We start from the raw sequence: 21,624 nt of genomic DNA, 5'->3' as shown, positions 1-21,624 counted from the left end.
TACAGCTAAATTATTTACATTACAACTGCAAATTGTATTATTAAAAAATGTCAAATACTATGTTGCTCACTTTTGTAGCATACATCATAAATTAAACTGTGCTCAATAAACAGGTGTTAGTATTATGTTGTGGGCTTATTAGTAAGAGTTCCATAGATGTAACCAGGAGTGAGGTAGGGAGTGCTACATGATGATTCGTGGAACAATGGTGTGGGGGAGAAGACGGGTGAGAGTGATGTGAGAAATAGTCGTGGGTTACAGCTGTATCAATAATTCTTCAGGCAAGAGAATAAAGAGATAGATTGTTACACAGAACATATTTCCTAACAATTGGCGCTGAGCTTGCAGAAAATACACAGGAGTTTCCATTTTGGATTTTTCAAAATTTGGGGGGGATGTTTAAACACCTTTTTTTGTGTAAGGAAGCATGAGTAGTACAGTTCTTTGGAAAAAACGAGAGGGAGAATGACCTCCTTTTGTTATCACTAAATTTACACATGCTTCTGGTGTCTCTTTGAAGTTTGGTGCTCATGCTGCTGTTACTGTTGGGACCTGCTGCATGTCTGGTGTTTGAAAAATCCCTGCGCACGTCTTTACTCTGTGTGCAGCCAGACACAGGAGTCAATGCCAAGGGGCATGCAATGTAACCTTGCATTCTGCCATCTTGGGTGTAGTGAAAGAAGCTTTTGGAGAAGCAGCTTCAATCCCGATCAGTTGCAGGAGCATTGGGAGTCTGGTCACGGTGACCATGGAGTCAAAACAGCCTCACTGGGTGAAAGCATTGTTTACTTTCATGACTATAGAATTCATATTTCACTGCATATTTATAACACGTAGGAATTGCAGGCCCATACTTGTATCTATTACTGTTTGCATAAGACTGCTACTGACTGTAAAGACATCATAGCCTCCAAATGTACTGTTCATTGATTTTTTCTCATCATCGGATGTACTTACGAATCTCTATGGGGCATATTACCAATGCTGGCGATATTGTATTATCGCCGCTTTAGCGGCCATTTTCGGCCACTAATCGTCGATATTTCCATCGCCCTATTAGCAAGCTGTCGCTAACTGATGTTAGAGACCGCTTTGAGGCGATAGCGAGCGGTTTGGGGCCCGCTTTGCATGTTAGCGATATTTATCGCTAATGACATGCAAAGTGGACGTTCCCAAACTGTTAGCGACTGAAAACAGTTGCTAACATCGCTATTGCCTATTATAAACGCAGGCGTAGCGATGGAAATATTCACCCTAAGCGCGAATATCTCCAAAAAAGAACACCTGCTCAGACCAGTTCTTAGCCAATACATCCAATGGGAGGTGGATATAATGGCTAAGACCCTGTTAGCGATAATGCGTGAATATCACTGTATTCTCAGCGATATTCACGGATTTCGTCACTATCGCCGGAAATTTTATCGCTTTTGAGATAAATGTTGCTAATAGCACATTATCTCAGTGATAAAATCCGGCGATGCTTGGTGAAAGGAAAATTGTTGCTAAGCTTATTTAGCAATAATTTTCGCGAATTGTTGGTAATATGCCCCAATGTGTGTTGTGCATTTGTTTTCCTTTTTTTCTCTTCATCATTTCAATGTACGTGCAAGAAGTAAGTGGTGAAGTAAGGACAGTGGACTAGTCCTGTTTCAGGTGAAGATAGGAACAATTCTATTGGACTAAAATGAGTACACAAGCACACAAACTCTACACAGAGTTTTACAATTAGTTCTCCCCAATCATTTTGGCCATCTGGGACTGAACCTTGCTAGAAGTGGGTGGAGGGGAAGGAGTATGTCTTAAATTATTTGGTAGCAATAGATGAGCTTAACACAATTTCCTCAGAAAAAAGAAAGGGGATATCATTAAAATCATTAGGTTCTCAAGGACGTAATGTTTATTCACAAATGTCTGTTATTATTGATGACGTTAATATTTTTTATTCTTGATGGGCACTTCATACCCAAAGTGTGTATAGGTCTTATCAGGTACAAATTATTTCAAAGAAAATGAGGGAAGGATGAATCCGTAGATGAATAAGTGGCTGAGACTGCAAATTTGCTTTATCACACGATGATCTCAACAGCGATCCTTAGTTATGCATGCTATTAATCCCGCTATTCTGGAATGGCTGTGGGTTAGTAGGGATGTTGCTTTAAATGATGTACTAGCTATTGTGCGAAAAGCTGAAACTTCTAGGAGATCTGCTGTGACTTTATAGCAGGAGGTGAAAGAGTGTGAAACAGTGGGGAAGCTCCAGGAATATTATTATTATTGTACAGTCTTATATAGCGCTCGACTTACCCTGGAGCATCTCGGCGCTTGCCTTGGGAACCCGTCCTGGCTTTTCCCTGTGAGATAACCTGTACTGGGCATCCCCAAGGTGAAAGCCAGGCATCCCGCCACGGGGGGGGGGGCATTGTGGAGATTAAGCAAGCTAATGCCCAGAGTTGCAGAGTGTTAACCCATGATTCAAGTGGGCACCGAAGCGAGAATTATCGAGTCCGTGGACATTTGGGCTCAAGACCCTGCCGCGTCGGGAATTGAACCCTGGTCCCGGGTCTGACTTCTGCTTCTGGGTCTGCCTCCTGTAACGAGTGAGCCACACTTCTCACAGGAATTCTAGTAAGCCCATTGACGTTCGACAGAAAACTAAAGCTTAGGCCTGGTGTTACTGTTTTGACAATAGGACACATCTGGCATTCAGAAAGAATTGTCCTGCAAAATAACAGAAGTGTAGTAACTGTGGTAATATTTGATATTTTGCGAAAGTGTGTATGAAAGGGGAAAAACTTTCAAATGTGTGAGTGATATGACACATAGTGAAGCGTTGAATTCATCAGAGTGTGAAGATGAGAACTGTAATAACTAGTGAGTCTTTGTGGTAATGTATCTTAAATATTGAAAGAAATTCTACAGAAAACAAACCAGAGTGTTGGCTGACTATTAGCAGTGTGTCCTTGAAATGTCTTGCTGATTCAGGTTTACAATTCACTATTATTAATGAGGATATGTGGAGGGAAGAATTTATGGATAAGGTTGGGAGATATTTAATAACACCTGACAATAATCCAGAAGGGTGCAGTGGAGATCACATTAATATGGTAGACTTACGGTGATTCGCTCTTGTGTTAAACAATGGAAATACTCTTTGCCAAGAAGGGACGTCCTGTTTTGGGTTTGTTTTTTCAGAAGAACTTGCATATTATACTTGATACAAATAGTAAGTGTTAGTAGTAGTAGTTGATGGCATGCATGTTTGTTGATGAGGTTATGCTCTGAATGTTTCTGGAATTTTTTAGTGGCAATTTGGGAAGCTTAAAATGACTTGAACATAGAATTTTTTTAAAGGAAGATACAAAAACTAAGGCACACAAAGCAAGGCACATTCTTCTTATGATTCGGGAAGACGTTTGCAAGGAATTAGGGATACTAGTTGCTTTGGGGGTGGTTGAACCAACAGAGACATCAGATTATGTTTTGACGAAGCAATAGCAAAATCACATTGTATGTCAACTTACGACATTTAAATGACAACATAATTGTAGATCAGTTACCTCTACCAAAGATCAATCAGATTGTAACTTGTAACAATGAGATTGTAACACTCTGGATCTCCAACCGACCCCTGCCCTCACCATGTCTTCAACAAGGCCGACGCTATCATCGCACCCCACCTACGGGACATCATCAACGCCTCCTTTGACACCGCTACCTTCCCGGAGAGCTGGAAGCACGCCGAACTCAGCGCTCTACTGAAGAAACCATCAGCGGACCCCACCGAACTCAAAAACTACCGCCCCATCTCGCTCCTCCCGTTCCCGGCCAAAGTCATCGAGAAGACCGTCAACAAGCAGCTGGCCGCCTTCCTCGAGACGAACGGATCCCTCGACCTCTCGCAGTCTGGCTTCCGGGCCAACCACAGCACCGAGACCGCCCTCATCGCAGCCACCGATGACATCCGAGCCCTGCTCGACAATGGGGAAACTGCGGCCCTCATCCTCCTGGACCTCTCCGCGGCATTTGACACTGTCTGCCACTGCACCCTAGTGCAGTGCCTCAGCAACGTCGGAATCCAAGAGAAGGCACTAGAATGGATCATCTCCTTCCTCGCCGGAAGAACACAGAGAGTCCGCCTCCCCCGATCAGATCAGAAGCCATCGAAGTCATCTGCGGCGTTCCTCAAGGCTCCTCGCTCAGCTCCACCCTCTTCAATGTCTACATGAGCCCCCTTGCGGCCATCGCACCCCAACACAACCTCAACATCATCTACTACTCCGACGACACCCAGCTGATCCTCTCCCTCACCAACGACCCCGCCACCGCCAGAGCCAACCTGCACGAAGGGATGACAGACGTAGCCGAGTGGATGATGAACAGCCGCCTGAAACTGAACTCAGACAAGACGGAAGTCCTCATCCTGGGCTCCTCGCCCTCCGCCTGGGATGACTCCTGGTGGCCCCCCGCCCTGGGCAGCGCACCCAAACCAACGGACCACGCACGCAACCTGGGCTTCATCCTGGACTCCTCCCTCTCCATGACCAGACAAGTCAACGCCGTCTCCTCGTCGTGCTTCAACATCCTGCGCATGCTACGTAAGATCTTCTGGTGGATCCCCACCGAGACCAGGAAGACGGTCACCCAGGCCCTCGTCACCAGCCGACTGGACTACGGCAACTCCCTCTACGCCGGACCACCGCCAAACTCCAGAAGAGACTCCAGCGGATCCAGAACGCCTCAGCAAGACTCATCCTCGACATCCCCCGACACAGCCACATCTCCGGACACCTGAGAGACCTGCACTGGCTCCCGGTCAACAAGAGAATCACCTTCCGTCTCCTCACCCACGCACACAAAGCCCTGCACAACCAAGGCCCAAGATACCTCAACAGCCACCTCAACTTCTACACTCCCACACGCCAGCTTCGATCGACCAGCCATGCCCTCGCCGCCATCCCCCGCATCCTAAGAGCCACCACAGGAGGAAGGTCCTTCTCCTACCTGGCTGCCAAGACTTGGAACTCCCTCCCGACCCATCTCCGCCTGACCCAAGACCACCTCGCCTTCAGGAAGCAGCTCAAGACCTGGCTGTTCGAGCAGTAGCGGACCCCCCCTCCCCAAGCGCCTTGAGACCCTCCGGGTGAGTAGTGTGCTATATAAATGCATTGATTAATTGATTGATTGGTCTGAAGGGTGGTAAATGGTTATACACCATTGAATAGTCTTCAGCCTACTACCAGATTTCTTTACCACTTGACTCCAGAATACTTACATCATTTTTCACTCCGGAAGGATGTTTCCAATTTAAGCATAAGTCATTTGGCTTAGCATCAGTGGCAGACATTTTGTGACACTAATTGTTTCGATTGTTTGGTAGTGAGATGGGGTAAGCATTTTTTCAAGGTGTCATTTTAGTCTATGGACAAAGCAGAAAAGAACATGACGACGGATTACTTGAAACATAGGGAATGACTGGGATTTTGTAAGTCCAAATTTGTTGAGAAAAGTGTGACTTATTTGGCTCATGTGATAAGTGAGAATGGTATTAAATCCAAACCATGTTTAGTTAGAACTGTGGAGAAGTCAGCTTCTCCAACCAGTAAGGATTATATACTGTCTTTTCTGGTGTTAGTGGAATACTGTGCAAAATATATTCCAGGGTTTGACGAGAAAACATATCATATAAGGCAATTATTGAAAAGCAAAGACAAATTTGAAAATTCTGCCCAGTGTGAAGCAGATTTCTGCACTATTAAAGCTGCTACTGCTAATGTATCAGCTTTGAAATGTTTTGATCTGAAAGCCGACAGCACTATTACAATTAATACCAGCAATACAGGTTTGGGTGCAGCGCTAACACAAATTGATACACCAGTGAAAGAATATGTAATTGCATATGCTTCAAGGCCATTGTCAGCTGCTGAAAAGAAATACCCAATCATTGAGCATGAAACATTAGCTTGAGCTTGGGCTTTGGATCATTTTGGAGCATTTGTTTGGGGGCATTATACAATGTTATTATAAACCTCTTGTTAAGTTTTTGAGTTCTGAAAGCACTTTAAACACATCTGCCAGATTGGCCAAGTAATCTATGCGCATGCAAGATTATAACTACAAAGTAGTGTATGTACCTGGCAAAGGCAATGCTGTGGTTATTTTTTTGTCAAGAATTCCACTTTGCATAGAAGAATGTGAAGATGATTGCTGGAATAGATATCAGGTTGCATTAGTAAACAATAGTGATTTACCATCTGTTAGGGGGAGAAAACTTACGAACACACCATTAGACCATTTTGGGTGGTTAGGTCTGAGTTATCGGTAGACATTGATACAATTTTGAGAGGACAAAGAGTTACCTTAAGGGACATGGCTATTAGTTTAGGTCACAAGGGGCATTCAGGAATCAGTAGAAGTATCTCATCAGTGACATTTTTTGTAGCCTAGTTTGAATCGGCTATGTAAATGTTTTTGAGAGAATGTCCAAATTGTGCCACGGCAGATAAATCATTGCAAGCTTTAAAGCCTCTAATGAATAAGGGAACGATTCCTGATCATCCATGGGCAGCTGTTACTATATATGTTGAGGAGCCTATTGGGAATCCTTAGAAGTATAATTTAGTTGTTGTGGATTTGCCCATTGTAGAAGTTGTGGATGATGATGATTCCGATTCTGTTTTGGAGTTTCTTGATCAGATTTCTGCCTAGGCAGAAATTCCAACTTATCTTTTAAATGATGATTGAGTACAGTTTCTTTCAAATAGAGCATAACTTTACATTGACTATATTGATGTGAAACATAAAACAACTTCTTTACACAATCCTAGTGGCAATAGTATGATCGAAACGTTTAACCACGTAATCAAAGGAACCATACAGACGCCATGGCAAGCAATGAGGATTGGACCACTCAACTTGTGAGAATGGTGTGGTCTTATAGAGTCACTAATAATGAAGCAACAGAGTTGTCTCCTTTTGGTTATTAGGAGAGGAAGAAATCCTAGGACTAAATGCGCCCCAGGATGGTTCTTCCATTTAGTAAAAAAATGTTCTGTGGAAGATGTGCACATTAAGATTGGGGAGAACTGTAGGAAAAGTAATTGTACTTTGATTTTGAGAGAAGTACATAATCTGTGAGTATTAAGGTAGGGGATTGGGTTTGCTTCCACAAACCTGGTTTTGTTGCTAAGCGTGAAAGTCAGTTTCATGAACCTGAGGAGGAGGTTGACATTTTCCCAAATTTTGTGAAATTGAAAAATGTTAAGGTATTGTATGGAACCATAGTCACTTTGCACTGGGCCCTAGTGAGGTGTGGAAAACAAATTGTGACATTGAGTTGCTGGAGGATTTCGGGGTGATGTTGGGGATAATGACAACCCAGTTTGGGCTCAAGAACGGAGCCCAAGAGGTTGTGGATGGTAGGAATATGTTGTATTCTGACAGTTCTGGCATTGCAAATAACCGTAGGCGAAGCACTATGCTATGCTTGCTTTGTTTGCGAAGTTTGCGCTACTTCGCACTGTGCAAATTGCATGTAGCACAGTGCAAACACTTGTAGCGGTCCTCAACATCAAGTTGCCGATTGCGAGCAAGGAAAATAAACCTCCCGACAAGATTCTCAAAGCGGGGAGGTCAGGTTTCTCATTGCGAGTGGTCGAATATGCTCGCAACCGCTCACGATGAGAAACTACCAGTCCGCGTTGAGAAAGCTTCTGCTCGAGTAGAAATCTACTCAAGCGACATAAAACGACCGCTTGCACTATGCAAGATGTGGTTTGCACTGATTGCACAGTGCAGACAAGCATCCAGCACTGTGCAATCAGTGCAAACAGCATTTTGCACAGTGCACTCGCAGTCGCGTAGCTCACGAAGTGCACTTTGCATAGCTACGCATAGAGCTACTACGCGAACTACACCCAGGGTAAACTGCGAATAAGGATTGAATTGTGAATGAGGAGAGCAGGTGTGCAGCGAAAGAAGTGAATGGTTAACTGGTTCTGGGAGAGGAATTTGGGAAAAGAGTTTAGAAACCACCAAAGTGGTTAGAAGATTATTCCCATAGTATAATGTAAATTAAAAACTTTCAAGAGAGTTCTTATGTACAAATTATTTTGTATGTTTTCTTTCTAAGGTATTTATATTTTAAGGCAATTCTTAGTATACTAAGTACGGTTTTGTTGCTTTGTAGTTATTTTGTTTGTACATTATATTTGACCTTATGTGAAATGTTTTCAGTGTGAGTAGTTGTTATAATCAGAAGGTGAGACGTGTTGTGGGCTTATTAGTAAGTGTTCAATGTATGGAATCAGGAGTGCAGTTAGCCTTATTCTATGATGATTTTTGGAACACTGGCATAAGGGAGAAGACCAGTCAGAGTGATTTGAAAAGGAGTTGTGAGTTACAGATGCAGCATTGAATGAATGGATATATTCTTGTGCAGACCACGCTTCATCATTTAAACATATTATCAATAGGATGTGTTAGACCTGGCACCATTGGTGTGGGTCTCCCTTCCATTTTTTTGCTGTTGCCTCCTGTATTCTTGCTTGTTTTTGCTGGTATAGATGCTTTGGGCTCTTTGCCGCTGCTATTCAGTGCCAAAGTACGAGTGCTCCCTATTGTAAATTGTTGTAATGGATTAGTGACTCCATGATTGGCTATTTGATTTACTTGTCAGATCCTAGTACAGTGCCCCATGTGTGCCCAGGGCCTGTAAATCAAATGCTGCTGGTTGGCTTGCAGCACTGGTTGTGCCACCCATAGAGGCAGCTTGTAAAATATGGCTTTGGCCTGCCATTGCAGAGCCTGTGTGCAGTCTTGGACTGCCATGTCGATTTGTGCACACACTTCCCAGTCCCTAAACCTTCAGTTTTTCACATATTAGTCACCCCTAAGGTAGGCCCAAGGAAAGGGTGCATTGTATGTAAAAGGTAGGGCATGCGCTGATGTGTGTGGCATGCCCTGATAGTGAATTACAGCCAATTTCGCTTTAAACTATTGCAAGGCCAGAATGGGCAGTTTGATTATAACAACTTATAATCCTAACTGACCCAGGGAACAATGTAGAAATTCGAGTTTAGTATGCCTGAACTCAGAATGTTAAAATACATCTTTAAGTAAATGGTGATTTTTACATTCTGTGTTTGAAAATACCATTTTTAGAAAGTAGGTATTGTCTTGCCTAACCATCCAGTTGTCTTTGCTAGATTTGTGTATTCCATGTCTGGTTTGTGAGTGACAGGGGTCTGGAGAGTGCCTTGTCTCCAGCAGTCTGATGGGTCAGGACATGGCTGTATCGGACTTGCATTTAATAGAGAGTGTGAGGAATTTACTTTCACCAACCTGAGCCCTCATAGAATAGAGACTAGGGGTAGGAGATTTTCTTTCAGCTACCTGGGCCAGGACTGCTCTAAAACAATGTTGTCTCCACCTCCGTCCTGGAAGCTGGGCCCAGGAGGACAGAACTGGTTTTGACTAGGTTAAGACACTCTTTGCCTTCAGAGAACAAAGGAATTTGCAGTATAAATATTGAGGCCCAGACCCCAGAACTTCAGATCACTTCTTGGAATCAAGACAAATCCTTTGCCAAGGAGAAGAACCAAATGAAGCTGAAGGAGGAGACTGCCCCTTTGCTGTGCTATTTCTGGTGTTAGCCTGCAGAGGTTACTTATTTGCCAAGGAAAGGAGAAAAGGAACTCTGTGAACATTCAACATCTTGAAGAAAAATCTCCAAGGGCTTGAAGACTGCTTGCCTCCTTCCTGAAGTCTTGGGGATAAAAGACTTCACCACCAGCTCCCCTGAATTACCTTTCTGGGAATTCTAACTACAGAGAGGTGCCTAATGTGGTTTGGGCCTTCTGAGAAGACTGCGTTTCGCTGGGAGCTGGAAGAAGCGTGCCGCCGCCGCAGCTGTGCGTCACCGCATCCGAAGCATGTCACATCACCGAAGAAGCATGCCGCCGCCACAGCGGTCGCCCTCAGATCACAGAAGAAGCGCGTCGCAGTGCCTGTCATGGCTTCAAAGTTTATTGATTTCGCAGCACAGCCATTGGGCGCGCATGCATCACATCCACGTTGTCGCATTGCATCAAATATGCCATTTTGTTGCATTGCCCAGAACGTCTCATCGCATTGAGGCTCCATCTTGTTGCATCACACCGAATCACAGTAAGAAACCGATACATCACCTCTTCTCCGGTAAGGACCCGAAGCATCACCTCCCCTACGCTGCAGTAAGGAACCTACGCATCACCTCCCCCAAAGCAAGGAACTGACACATCACCTTCCCTGCGACCCTTTTGTTTGTTTTGCATGACGCATCCAAAGTACTTTGAGAGTAATTGTCGAATTTACCATCTACATTGAACTAAGCTATTTTTACCATTATAAAGAGTTATTTTTGATTACAGTATTGTGGATTTTTGGTTGTTTGCTCTTGTGTTAAGTCTAGTAAAGAATAATTATTTTTCTAAACTGGTATGGTGTCCATTTGTAGTGTTTTCACTGTATTACTGTATGTGTTCACAAATTCTTTACACACTGCCTCTGAGATAAGCCTGTCTGCTCGTGCCAAGCTACCAAGGGGGTGACCAGGGGTTATCTAGGAGTGTTTCCCGCTTATCCTGACTAGAAGCAAGAGTACTTATTTGGACAAAGGTGCAAGTCATTGCCAACTAGAGACCCCCATTTCTAACAGGATGATATTCTTTATTTTGACCTCATTAGGAACAAATCATAGTGTGAATTGATGGCATTTACCCGAATAATCTGCAAGTCACACACAGATTGAAGCTGCAAATCAATCAATCACTTAGCAATCACAGAGGTGCACACACATTTGGAAAGTAAATATTTAACAGTTGTGAACATTAATGCCTGTGTCTGTGTATATGTACTTGAAGATATGGCAGGAAACTTACCACTTTTAACAGTAATGTCAGATTCTAATTTTCTTAGGCATTCTTTTTTATATTCCGACCAATTTTGTGTCATATCTTCTAAGAGAGACCCATTAACCTATGCAATAAAACATAAAAAAGGAAGGAAAGTTATTACTAAGAAATCGCTTTTATGTTACAGAATCATATTTATTTACATGACTACAATATAGGTTTTTACTTTTTTTTTAAACAAAATATGATTGTACCAAGAATCTTTCTCTCAAATTCTCTAACAACTCACTTTATTGGTGTTAAATCTTGTCCCGTAAATATCCACCGCACTATAGTTAAAATACTATTAATGTTCAGCTAGGCTGACTGTAGTCAAAATGTTGTATTTGTGCATTAGTCTAAACTGCCAGGGAATTAGCCAAGACTCTGTCATCATTGGGTGTTCAGATGATTCCATGTCACTGTGGAAATACTTGCCTGACTTAGGCTTTAGAAAACCAGTGCATTCTCGGATTTTGTTTCAATTCAATTGAAATAATTGCAGTTCTGGATCTAATTACAGTTGTTATTTAAATAATTATTATTAAAACGGTAGTCCTGGGGTGGAAAATTGGTGTCCCAGTGAAACTAAACTGTCAGCTTTAGGGTGGCCTGCCCCAAAACTGTTTGACCACTTACCTCCATTTGTGTTTCTGAAAATTGTTTTGTTGGTCTTAGGCCTCTTTGCACTTTACCACGGCTAACCAGTGCTAAAATGCTTGTTCTCACTCCTCTAAACATGGTTTAATTGGCTTACACCTGAATGGCATATTTAATTTACTTATAGGTCTCTTGTAGTGTGGTATACCCTATACCCAGGCCTTTAAATTAAATGTTACAAGTGGGCCTACATCATTTATTGTGCTGTCAACTAGCATCTAAAAATATGTCCCAGGCCTGCTATTGCAGTCTAAATGCAGTTTTAAACTCTTAATTCGATTTGGGGATATCACCCCATTGCAAGGCTTTAAACTCCCCTTTTATTTCTTATAATTCACACCTAAGGTAGGCACAAAGGTAGCCCATAATGGTTGAAAATGCTCTTTTAAGTTTTAGATGTCCATGTATTGAAAAACTCAGAAATGTGTTTTTCACTACTTTGAGACCTACCTGTCCTATAGGATAATATGCCTTAATACATTTATTGAGTGCTAACGTTTGATTGGGGCCAGGAAATCAGTGTATGTTTTGTATCTATAAAATTGTAATGAAACATGCTGTGCTTGGAGGGAGGACAGGGGAGACAGGAAATGCCACGCACTTCCTCTAGAAACGTACCCCAAGTTCAAAGGTAGAATTGTGTATAAAAATAGGGACCTCAGACCCACTCCTCAGTTCACTTGCTGGACCTGTGCAAGGGCTCTCAGAGGGCTGAGTGCTTCTGTGACCTGATGTGCACTCTTAGAGCCATACCTGGAAGGACTGGGCTGCTACCTGAAGCCTGCGTTGAACCTTAACATGCTACCCCTGCTGTTTGAACCCTGTAACTTCACCCGAACCCAGGACTGCCAAAGTGACTTCAAGGGCCAGATTACTGACCTCCTGTTCAGAGCCACTGGGACTCAAAAGGATTCCACCTTCTTGATCCTATACCTGGGTCCAGCCTTAGTTAGTCCTGAACTGCTAAGTGGTATCCCACAAGTCCTTGTCCCTTTGCTGTAATGCTAAAGGTGTCCAGATAGCCACAATCTAACACTGAGGAGAACTTTCAGCTAAAAACAGGTCTAAGAACAGAGAGGAGACGGGGTCCACCCTGCATTTTCAATCCACCCCAGGAGCATCGACTGCCGGACTGACTTTGGGAGTTTGTGGCTGCTCCCACTATACTCTTCTCCGTTATAGTAAATCCTGTTCAACGTCTTTCGACAAAGGGGTATCCAAGCCTCTGAAACTGTCTTCAGCTTCATCCTGCTGGAGATTTTCGACTTCCAAAAAAGAGACCAAGTCTGAATGCAGTTAAGCCTGCTTGACCAAGACTCATACTCCAGTCAATCAGCACCCCATTTTTCTCAAGAGCCTAGTGGTCACCCTAATACTAGAAGTGGCTGTTACTGTCTAATGGAGTCAGCGTTATATTGCCATTACAAAACTGTCATTACAATGTAACTACCACAGTTTTTACATCAACAAGTACTGGGGGGAGTACTTTTACAACTCCATACTTTACCATGCAGGTAAGTTAAATGTTGTATACTTGTAAAGCGCACAGCTGCCCCAGCAAAGGGGCGTCCCGGCGCTGTATACCGCTGGGGAACCCATCCTGGCTTTCCCTGTGAGATGGTCCCTTCTGGGCATCTCCAAGGTGAAGACAAGCATCCCCGGTGCTGATGGGGCCGTTAGTAGAGATTAAGCAAGCTATTGCCCAGAGTTGCTGAGTGGGACCCATGGTTGGAGTAGGCACCGGGGCGATAATTATCGAGTCCGCTGACCATGGCCCAAGACCCTGCCGTGTCGGGAATCGAACCCTGGTCCCGGGTTGACCCCTGCTTCTGGGTCTGCCGCCTCTAACCAGTGAGCCACACCACTCTACATAAGTCATTATTTTCCTTAAAAAAAAGCTTTCTCAATTACTACAACTTGCACCCTAAAGTACCCATACCTTGCGCCCCCCACCATGCACTGTGTTGTATCAATAATGATGTAAGTTAAGATGTTGCTATGATGTTATCAATGGTGTGATAGAACATATCATGAATGATATTATATGTGAGGTAATTAGCAGCGCATGGCGAGTGTGTAAGTTATAGATACTTTACGTTATGGGTTATAGTTACTTGAGAAAGATATAAGGTGAATTTCAATGTTTTGTTTTGTTTAAACAATATGTTTTGACTGACATTTTCATCTAACTATATGCAAATAAGATATTATTGCAATTTCTATCAAGATGTCAATAAAGTGCACAGCATGGCGTTGGGTGCAGCATCTGCCCCAAAACTCATGTGTGCCTTATATGCACAGCTGACTATGTCATGCAACAATATAAAGGATGCCATGTTAAATAAGGCAGACCTAATGGCTTTGTGAAAGGGTCAGAATACCTAACTAAATCTAACAATGGGTCAGTACACCAACATACATTAACCAGGCCAACTGGTTTTGTCAAAATTCCCCAATAACTATAATTGAATGCTTTTTCATAAACTCAGACACGCAATGGTTAGTAATATCAATTGTCACAAAATATTTCCAATAAATTATTATTTAAAAAGACACAAAAAAAAGCCTTTGTGTCTTTTATTAGCAATTTTCAGATTGCAAAGTCCTGTCATAGAACCAACAACAAGGGGCCCTGCATACCGTTGGAGGGCATACAGCTCAGGCTCTGAGTGTTTACAAAGTATTGTTAAGTACTTTTGGGGTCATGGGTTCAAAACTCAAGAGACTTATACTGTGCTTTTTTTAATGTTACTGGGGGATGATATGCTTTCTGCATCCCTCCATAATAAAAAATAAATCTTTGTTGAGCCCATACTCCTTCTAGGGTCACCACCAGCATCCAGAATATTATTTAAAAGTCCTTTGCAGGGCATTATGGGGGCTCCTTCCACCAAGAAGTGAATAATAATTGAACAGCTCCTACCCCTACTCTATCATTCTTTATTTCTTTATTTTTTATTTTTTTGTGGTTTCCTGGTCCCACCTGTACACCTAAACTTTGTGTTTTTCACTTTCAGGATGCAGGGTAGTCCCAAACTACTCTGATGGCTGTGGCAGGAGCTCCCTGGTGGGTGCTCGCCATTTTCTGTATTCCCCGGTGCCCTCATATAACATCACGTGTGACATGTTAGATGACATCATATCTTGACATCCCTGATGACATCTCAAATGACATAATTGATCACATCACTGATCTTTCAAGCTACTTCTCCTCAAAAAGAAACAGTGTAGTACTGAAGACAAGCATCATTAAGTATGGTAAAAGTTATATGGTGCACACTTTAGCTAACACGCAGTTTAAGTTCTAGCAGTATTTCATTAAAGCAATGTAGAGACCGAGCACAACTCAGGTTAGTTTCAGATGTTTGTTTTAAATAGGTTGAACTTTATGTCAAAGGGCTGTTACCAAAAATATGTGAGAATAGCTAAAGCTTCTCTTTACAATACATTCACTTGTGGATTTCTGTGTACATTCTGATGTTAATGGGTTGTCATGTAGTGCTATAAACAGTTTCTATAGAAACTAGAGATTTATTGAGGGAAGATATGTGTTTCCAAAACTTAAGTGAAAAGTCTGAGACATTACATTTAGGTTTTCAAATGTATAATCTTTGGGTAATTTGCTTACTGATAGTTGAAGTTGTACTATGGTTGAAAGCAAGGATAAAAACGATGCAAGCTATTCTGATCATTTCACAAATGTGTGTAGGGTAGTTATAAACACTAAGGAGGGTTGTTCATAGGGCTTGGAAGTGCATGCCTGATAATTGATTCATGTATAGAAGTGACACCGTTCTCTATGTCAGATTAGGCATTTAACAGGCACATCTCCTTAAGGTAAATAATAACCAAGCACTGTTTCTGAATGGTATTAAACGTATAATAAGTTTCTGATCTCAATAATATCTACAGAGTAATTACATTTCTTACACACCTCAGTATAACATTGACTTAATGTGGGTGATTTCACAAATATACTTCCCAAACTGCTTGTTCTGCTTTTTGCAAAAGGACACCCCTATCAGTACTACAGATGGTATGGAAAATTGGGTCTACATTTGTCGTACAGTTTCCACTTTCTCAGTAGGAACTGTTTGTTGGACAACATAAACGTTGGAATGGTGCCAGGCTGATCTTATACAACCCCTCAGGATATGTTGGCCTATAGTGCTACTAGCTCACAGTGCCACCACAAGTACCCCTAAGCCTAGTAAGTTAACAAATGGTTAGGGTAATTTCAGAACATGACAACCATGACTCCCCATGGAACCATGGTAACAGATCTAAAAATGTTTTAGCTCAGCCACTCATGCATACCCAGTAAGATACACAAGGGAAGCTTAAAGGGGCGTTTCAATATTCATTGAACCATTCTGATTCTTTTATAGAATATATGTGCTTCAATTATTAATAGATATAAGCAGATAAAAGTGATTAGCAGGATACGAACAGTGGAAAGGATAACCAATTCCATAACAGTGCTAAAACAATGTATATTTGCTGGCATATAAGTGCTGTGTATTGTAACCTCCTACCATGCACTCCCTAACCTAGGTGCCAGGGTGAGTGTTTCTGCCAAAAATCCCCTACTGGATGATCTAACTCTCCATTACCTGATGGCAAGCTTATGCAGGTTCCTGTCCAACCCACCCCTCTACCCCTCCAGCCCCATGCATAGTAAGACCTGACCTTACCTGAGTTAGAGCCTCCTCCTTGCTGGGTAGGTATGGCGGCGTTGGCTGCCCATGGCAGTGCAGTCCAGCTAGCAGTCTCCTAGCCACCCCTGCCTTCCTGCTTCTGTGCTGGGCTGGCTGCAGTCATGAGTCCGCTTGGAAGCCAGAGCCTCACCCTCTGCTACTTTGGCTTGAGGAAATCCAATTAAGGCGGGCGCCTCAGCCACCTTAGTGTAGCAGCTAAGCTTAGCTAATCCCAACTCAGACAACAAGAACTGCAGTGCACGTGGCGTATTTCGTGAAGGCATGCCTGACCCTATCTTGAGATATCATCAGGACAGCATGACTTCTCGCAATATGCCATGTGCACTGCAGTTATCGGTGTCAGAGTTGGGAACAGGTTGGCCTAGCTGCTGCACTAAGGTAGCTGAGGCTCCCGCCTTAATTGAATTTCCTCCCAGCCAGAGCAGTGGAAGGCGAGGCTCAGGCTTCTAAGCGGAGACACAATACGACTCTGCAGCCAGCCAGCCCAGCCAACAGCAGGAGCAGGAAAGCAGTGGCAGCTGGGAGACTGCTGGCTGGGCTGCCCTGCTGTGGACACTGGGGCAGCCGCCATTTGGGAGGTACGTCCACTCACTCCTCCTAAGTGGCTGACACCGGTAAACTCCGCTACGCATTGAGTTCGAAGTATTTGAAAACTTTGCACTCCAAACAGAGTGTGGTGTTCTAAAACTCAGCTGGCGGAGCGGAGTTAACTGCCCACTACTAGTCACAAGTTGGACATTTCTCTATGCACAGGGTACACAGGAATAAACTGGGCTAGTACTCTGACAACATCGACTGCACAATGACAGAAGACCACCCGTCGGATTTGAACATGGAAATGTGTGTTTATTTATACTAACATGTGTGCCATGTTGAGGCTTTAGCCAGGCTGACATTGATTATTCTCTTGTGATAGCCATGTTGCCTCACGGATAAATAACAAACAACAACATTTATACAATATACATTTAGGCCTTGTGCTAAATGCTCAAGTGTTGTGATAGTATGCTTATAAAGTGGAATTGTACGCAAAGTGGTTTCATAGAAACTAATCCTGCACTGCCACACAAACAAATGTGTGTCTAAAGTCATTGTGTAGAAAAGAAGGCAACTTAAGAAACGTGTGCATGTAAATTGGCAGTATTTCTTCCTGGCCTAACCTAGCCATGTGACACCCACTCCTCGGACGTGAGTCGACCAAAGCTATTCAGTATTAGGAAACCAATCCAAAGTAAAGATACAAAATATATATCCATATAAAAGATGCTACAATTACTAAAAATGAAACCAAAGCATACAGAAAGACTTCAGTAAGAACATTACAAATGAATAAAAACCAAATCTAAAAGAAATTTAGTATGTTAAAAACAGGCTGAATCAAAAAGTTCCCACCAAACCGAATAGCCAATTGTTTATGTGTTCCGAGAGGTACACAAAACATTTTTGTTCGCAGCAACCGCAGACAATGATCCTAGAGACACACCTCAGGGCAGGTTTATGGAGCAAACGTGTTCCCATCATACCCCCACAGCAGCAGCAGCGTAACCACAGCCAGTGAAAAGTACACAAAACCAGAGAAAGGATCCAATTCACACGGAGCAGGGTCATCCCAGGAAGGCTTGTAGACTGCATTCAGAAGCAACAGAAAACGCAAGGGACATCAGTACAAATGGGCATTTAAGAGGTCCACCAGTACTTCCATGTCCAGAGGCTGAACCAAGTCCAAGGCTCAAGTCCAAGGCACACTCGAAATTGCACAGTACACAGCGGAATACAGGCTGCATGCAGTGAAGCCACACAGGCTGAAAGGACAAGAACCAATGCTCATTTAGTTCCTGAAGCAAAGGAGCACTGAAACATTGTACCATACGTTCATCGCACATTAGCACATATGGTAATGTCAGTTCCATTTGATCTTAAAATGGGCCATCCTTTTCTGGATATCTTCCAGTATGAAACTTTATAGTAAATTATCGCATCCGTGGGATGATATCATCAGTGATGTGACCAGTGATGTCATCAATAATGTCATTTGAGATGTCATGAATTATGTCATTTAAGATCTCATGAGTGATGTAAGTGATGTAAACAATATATTTTATCTTAATATAATATCTAACTATAACATCAATTCAAGCTTTGGTTTTTGACTGAATTTCTATGTTCTTATAAACCTGTACTAAAATGTTATTACTGTACCTAAATCTTACATCCCTCTAACAATTTTTTTCAGTGCATTTCTGAGGTTTTTTCAATGCAAAGATCTTCTTACCATACCGATTTATTCATTTATAGATTTTTAAAGCGCACAGCTACCCAACAGGATTTCCCGGCGCGAGGCAGGACAATACGCAAGTCACACATTGCAGAAGGAGCACAGAAAAGTTATGCTGACTTGTAAAGGAAGGTCTTTCAATTGTTACGGAAGACCAAGAGTGAATTACACAACCTAAGTTGTAATTGAAGAGAGTTCCGCAGTTTAGGGACAAGATAGGCAAACAAACAGCCTCTTGTTATGAGAGAGATGGACTCTGGGAACGGAAAATAGAGAAAGACTCGCTGATCTCAGCTGCCGAGTGGTCACGTAGGGTTTGACCAGACTTTGTATGTAAGGGGCCGCCCTACCATGTTTGGCCCAGAACATATAGCAGAGAGCCTTAAACTCAAAGCGTTTGTTCACTTTGAGCCAATAGAGTTGATGGAGCAACGGTGATACTGCGGCGTGTCAAGGAAGCTGGAAAAGAAGATGGGCGGCAGCATTCTGAATGAGCTGTAGGCAATGGATAGAGGTTTTATCAGCGCCTAGGTACAATACTTTTCCAAAGTCATGTCTGCAAATCACCAGCGCCTGCATTACTGTTCTCTGGGCAGCAGGTGGAATTAACCACAGTATTTTCTATTTGCCTCTTGAGAAAAGCAAATCAGGTCGCGGAGAACCCAGGTATCTGGGGTCTGAGGGAGAGGTTGTGGTCAGTGATAAAACCCAGGTTCTTAACTTTAGGGACAGGAGCTGGTAACGGTCCCAAAATGTCAGGCCAATGGGTGATTCCCCAAAGTTGGGGGTTGTTACCCAGAATGAGGACGTCAGTTTTAAAACCGTTCAGCTTCAAAGCATTTCTGGACATCCCCAGAGAGATATTGCTCAGTCCAAGCTGGAGCATGGAAGAGTCCTGATGCTGAGCAGCTGAAAGAGAGAAGACGATTTGAGTACCATCTGTATAATAGAAAAAAGTCAGTCCCGACTTCCCCGCAATGTCCGCCAGAGGTCGAACGTAGAAAATAAAAAGAAGAGGGCTTGAAATCGAGCCTTGAGGTACTACAGAAGTTAGAGCTACAGGATTTCATTTAGTGGTATGTGAGAAGACTTGGAACAAGCAATCTTCTAAAATAGAGATCAGCCACCTCAAAGCCACACCCACAATGCCAGAGTCTTCAAGGCGATCAGCCAAGATGGTGTGTGAGACCATATCAAATGCTGTGCTCAGATCCAATAAAATGAGAGCAGCGGCGCTACTACATTCAGGCTGCTGAGATATTCAGTAACCCCAAGCAGAACTGATTCGGTGATGTAGCCAGATCGAAAGCCAGATTGTGATGGAGGAAACAGATTGTGAGCAGCCACGAGTGAGTACCGTTCTGAGTTATTGTGCCTTTCCAGGACTTTAGAGAAAACAGACAGGAGGGAGATAGGATAATAACTAGACCAACAGAGAGGGTCAAGATGAGTCTTTTTCAATAGGGGAAACACCATAGCGTGTTTCCAGTTCTGAGGATCTAGATCAGACCTTAAAGAGGTGTTGAGAAGATTAAGAATTATGCTAAGAACTGACTCATCCAGACATTTGAGCTTAGATGGAGGGAGAGGGTCAGGTGGGAGCCAGACTTGATGGTTCCCAGCAAAGAATGAAAAGGGACCAGGTCTAGAGGGAGCTAGGCTCTGATTTGTTGAGTCACTTCAGAAGAGGTAGCCTGAGGGGGTCAGCCTGGTCCACATGAGCGGTAGCACAGAAGGTAAAATTGCCTTGATGGGAAGAATCTAAATCAAGGTGGTGATGAATAGACTCTACTTTATTAAGAAAAAGTTATGTTAGCTTGTTGCATTAATGCAACGAGAGTGAAGTTGAAGGCAGAAAAGTACTAGCTGCTGTTAAATAGGGTTTTTTTGGCAGTGTTGGACTTTGTAATCCTTCTGTAAAGAAAGTAGCCGTGAAATGCAAAGTGATCAGACCAGCTGAGTTGAGTAGGAAGTGCAGCAGATAAGGTAGGCAGATTGGATAAAATGGGGTCCAAGAAGTGCCCCTCAGAGTGACTAGATGACAAGTTAATAAACTGGAGGCTAAGAGTTTTCAAGTCTTCAATGAGAGCTAATGCCGGTTTTTATTGGAATCCTCAGGAAATTAGCCACCCAAAGAATATGGGGGTCTAGTGAGTCAGCCAGAGCTGCACCCCAATAGTTAGAAGCCCAAGGGAGTGATAAACAAGGGCACCAGAAAAGGCGAATTTAGGAGAGAAAGGAATGGATAACAGCAGAGTTTCACAGTTAGGAATTAGGAGTTCCTCGATTCTACAATTATTGAATTTCTTGAAGACAATAGCGATGCCACAGTCTATTTTATGGAGTCTATTAATGCGCAACAGCGCAAAATTGTCAGGGAGTACAGCAATCATGTCAGGCAAAGATCCATCATGAAGCCAGGCTTCGGTTAAGAAATCCATATCAGGATCAGAATCAATATGAAAATTCAATTGATGCAGCTGGTGTTTTGGAAGAGAGCGGCAGTTGAGGCTGAAATAGGGGAATTTGTTGGGAGTACGAAGATCAGCTTCAGCATGTGCAGTGGGACCTGGTTCCTCTGTGCCGATAAGATGGTCAGAGCCCACACGCTGTTGGAAGCTGGAGGAGCTATCAAACTGACAGCTAGTGTAGTACATAGGGCAAGTAACAGGAAGAAATACCTGGCATCGGGCCTTAGGTGTGGATCTAAGCTTGGAAAGGTCCACAGAGGAGTAGGTTCTGGTGATTATCTGGAAAGGGGCAGGGGTTCTGGCCCCTGGCCCCGGCCAGACACGGCCAGATGCAGACAGGCTTGCCTTCAGTGCGCCATATGCACGCCTGCTGCATGCATCTGATTCAGCATGGATTGAGTAGTCTGGTAGCGGTAAACATTAGACAGTGCACCACATAAGATTCCGAAAGCAATGCCGAAAGTGATTGGGGGAGACTTAATGGCGTCGCAATGCCCTCCGCACAAATGGCACACAGCTGTGGCGGAACAGGGCGGGAGCCACTTCAGGACAGGAAAATCGCCGGAAAAGGT

General features: G+C 43.2%; 1 protein-coding gene across 1 annotated transcript in view; it reads right to left on the bottom strand.

The window, feature by feature from the left end:
- Positions 1-21,624, bottom strand: part of GLP2R (glucagon like peptide 2 receptor) — a 921,875-nt gene that overhangs the window by 461,387 nt on the left and 438,864 nt on the right. Inside the window, exon 2 of the mRNA XM_086930546.1 lies at positions 10,917-11,013. Within this exon, the coding sequence (XP_086786672.1) occupies positions 10,917-11,013 (97 nt within the window). The remainder of the gene's footprint in view (positions 1-10,916; positions 11,014-21,624) is intronic.

The sequence above is a fragment of the Lissotriton vulgaris genome, chromosome 7, assembly GCF_964263255.1.
Source record: "Lissotriton vulgaris chromosome 7, aLisVul1.2, whole genome shotgun sequence".
NCBI classification, from domain to species: Eukaryota; Metazoa; Chordata; class Amphibia; order Caudata; family Salamandridae; genus Lissotriton; species Lissotriton vulgaris.
The sequence above is the reverse complement of the archived record's forward strand: the minus strand, read 5'-3'. Positions and strand labels throughout refer to the sequence as shown.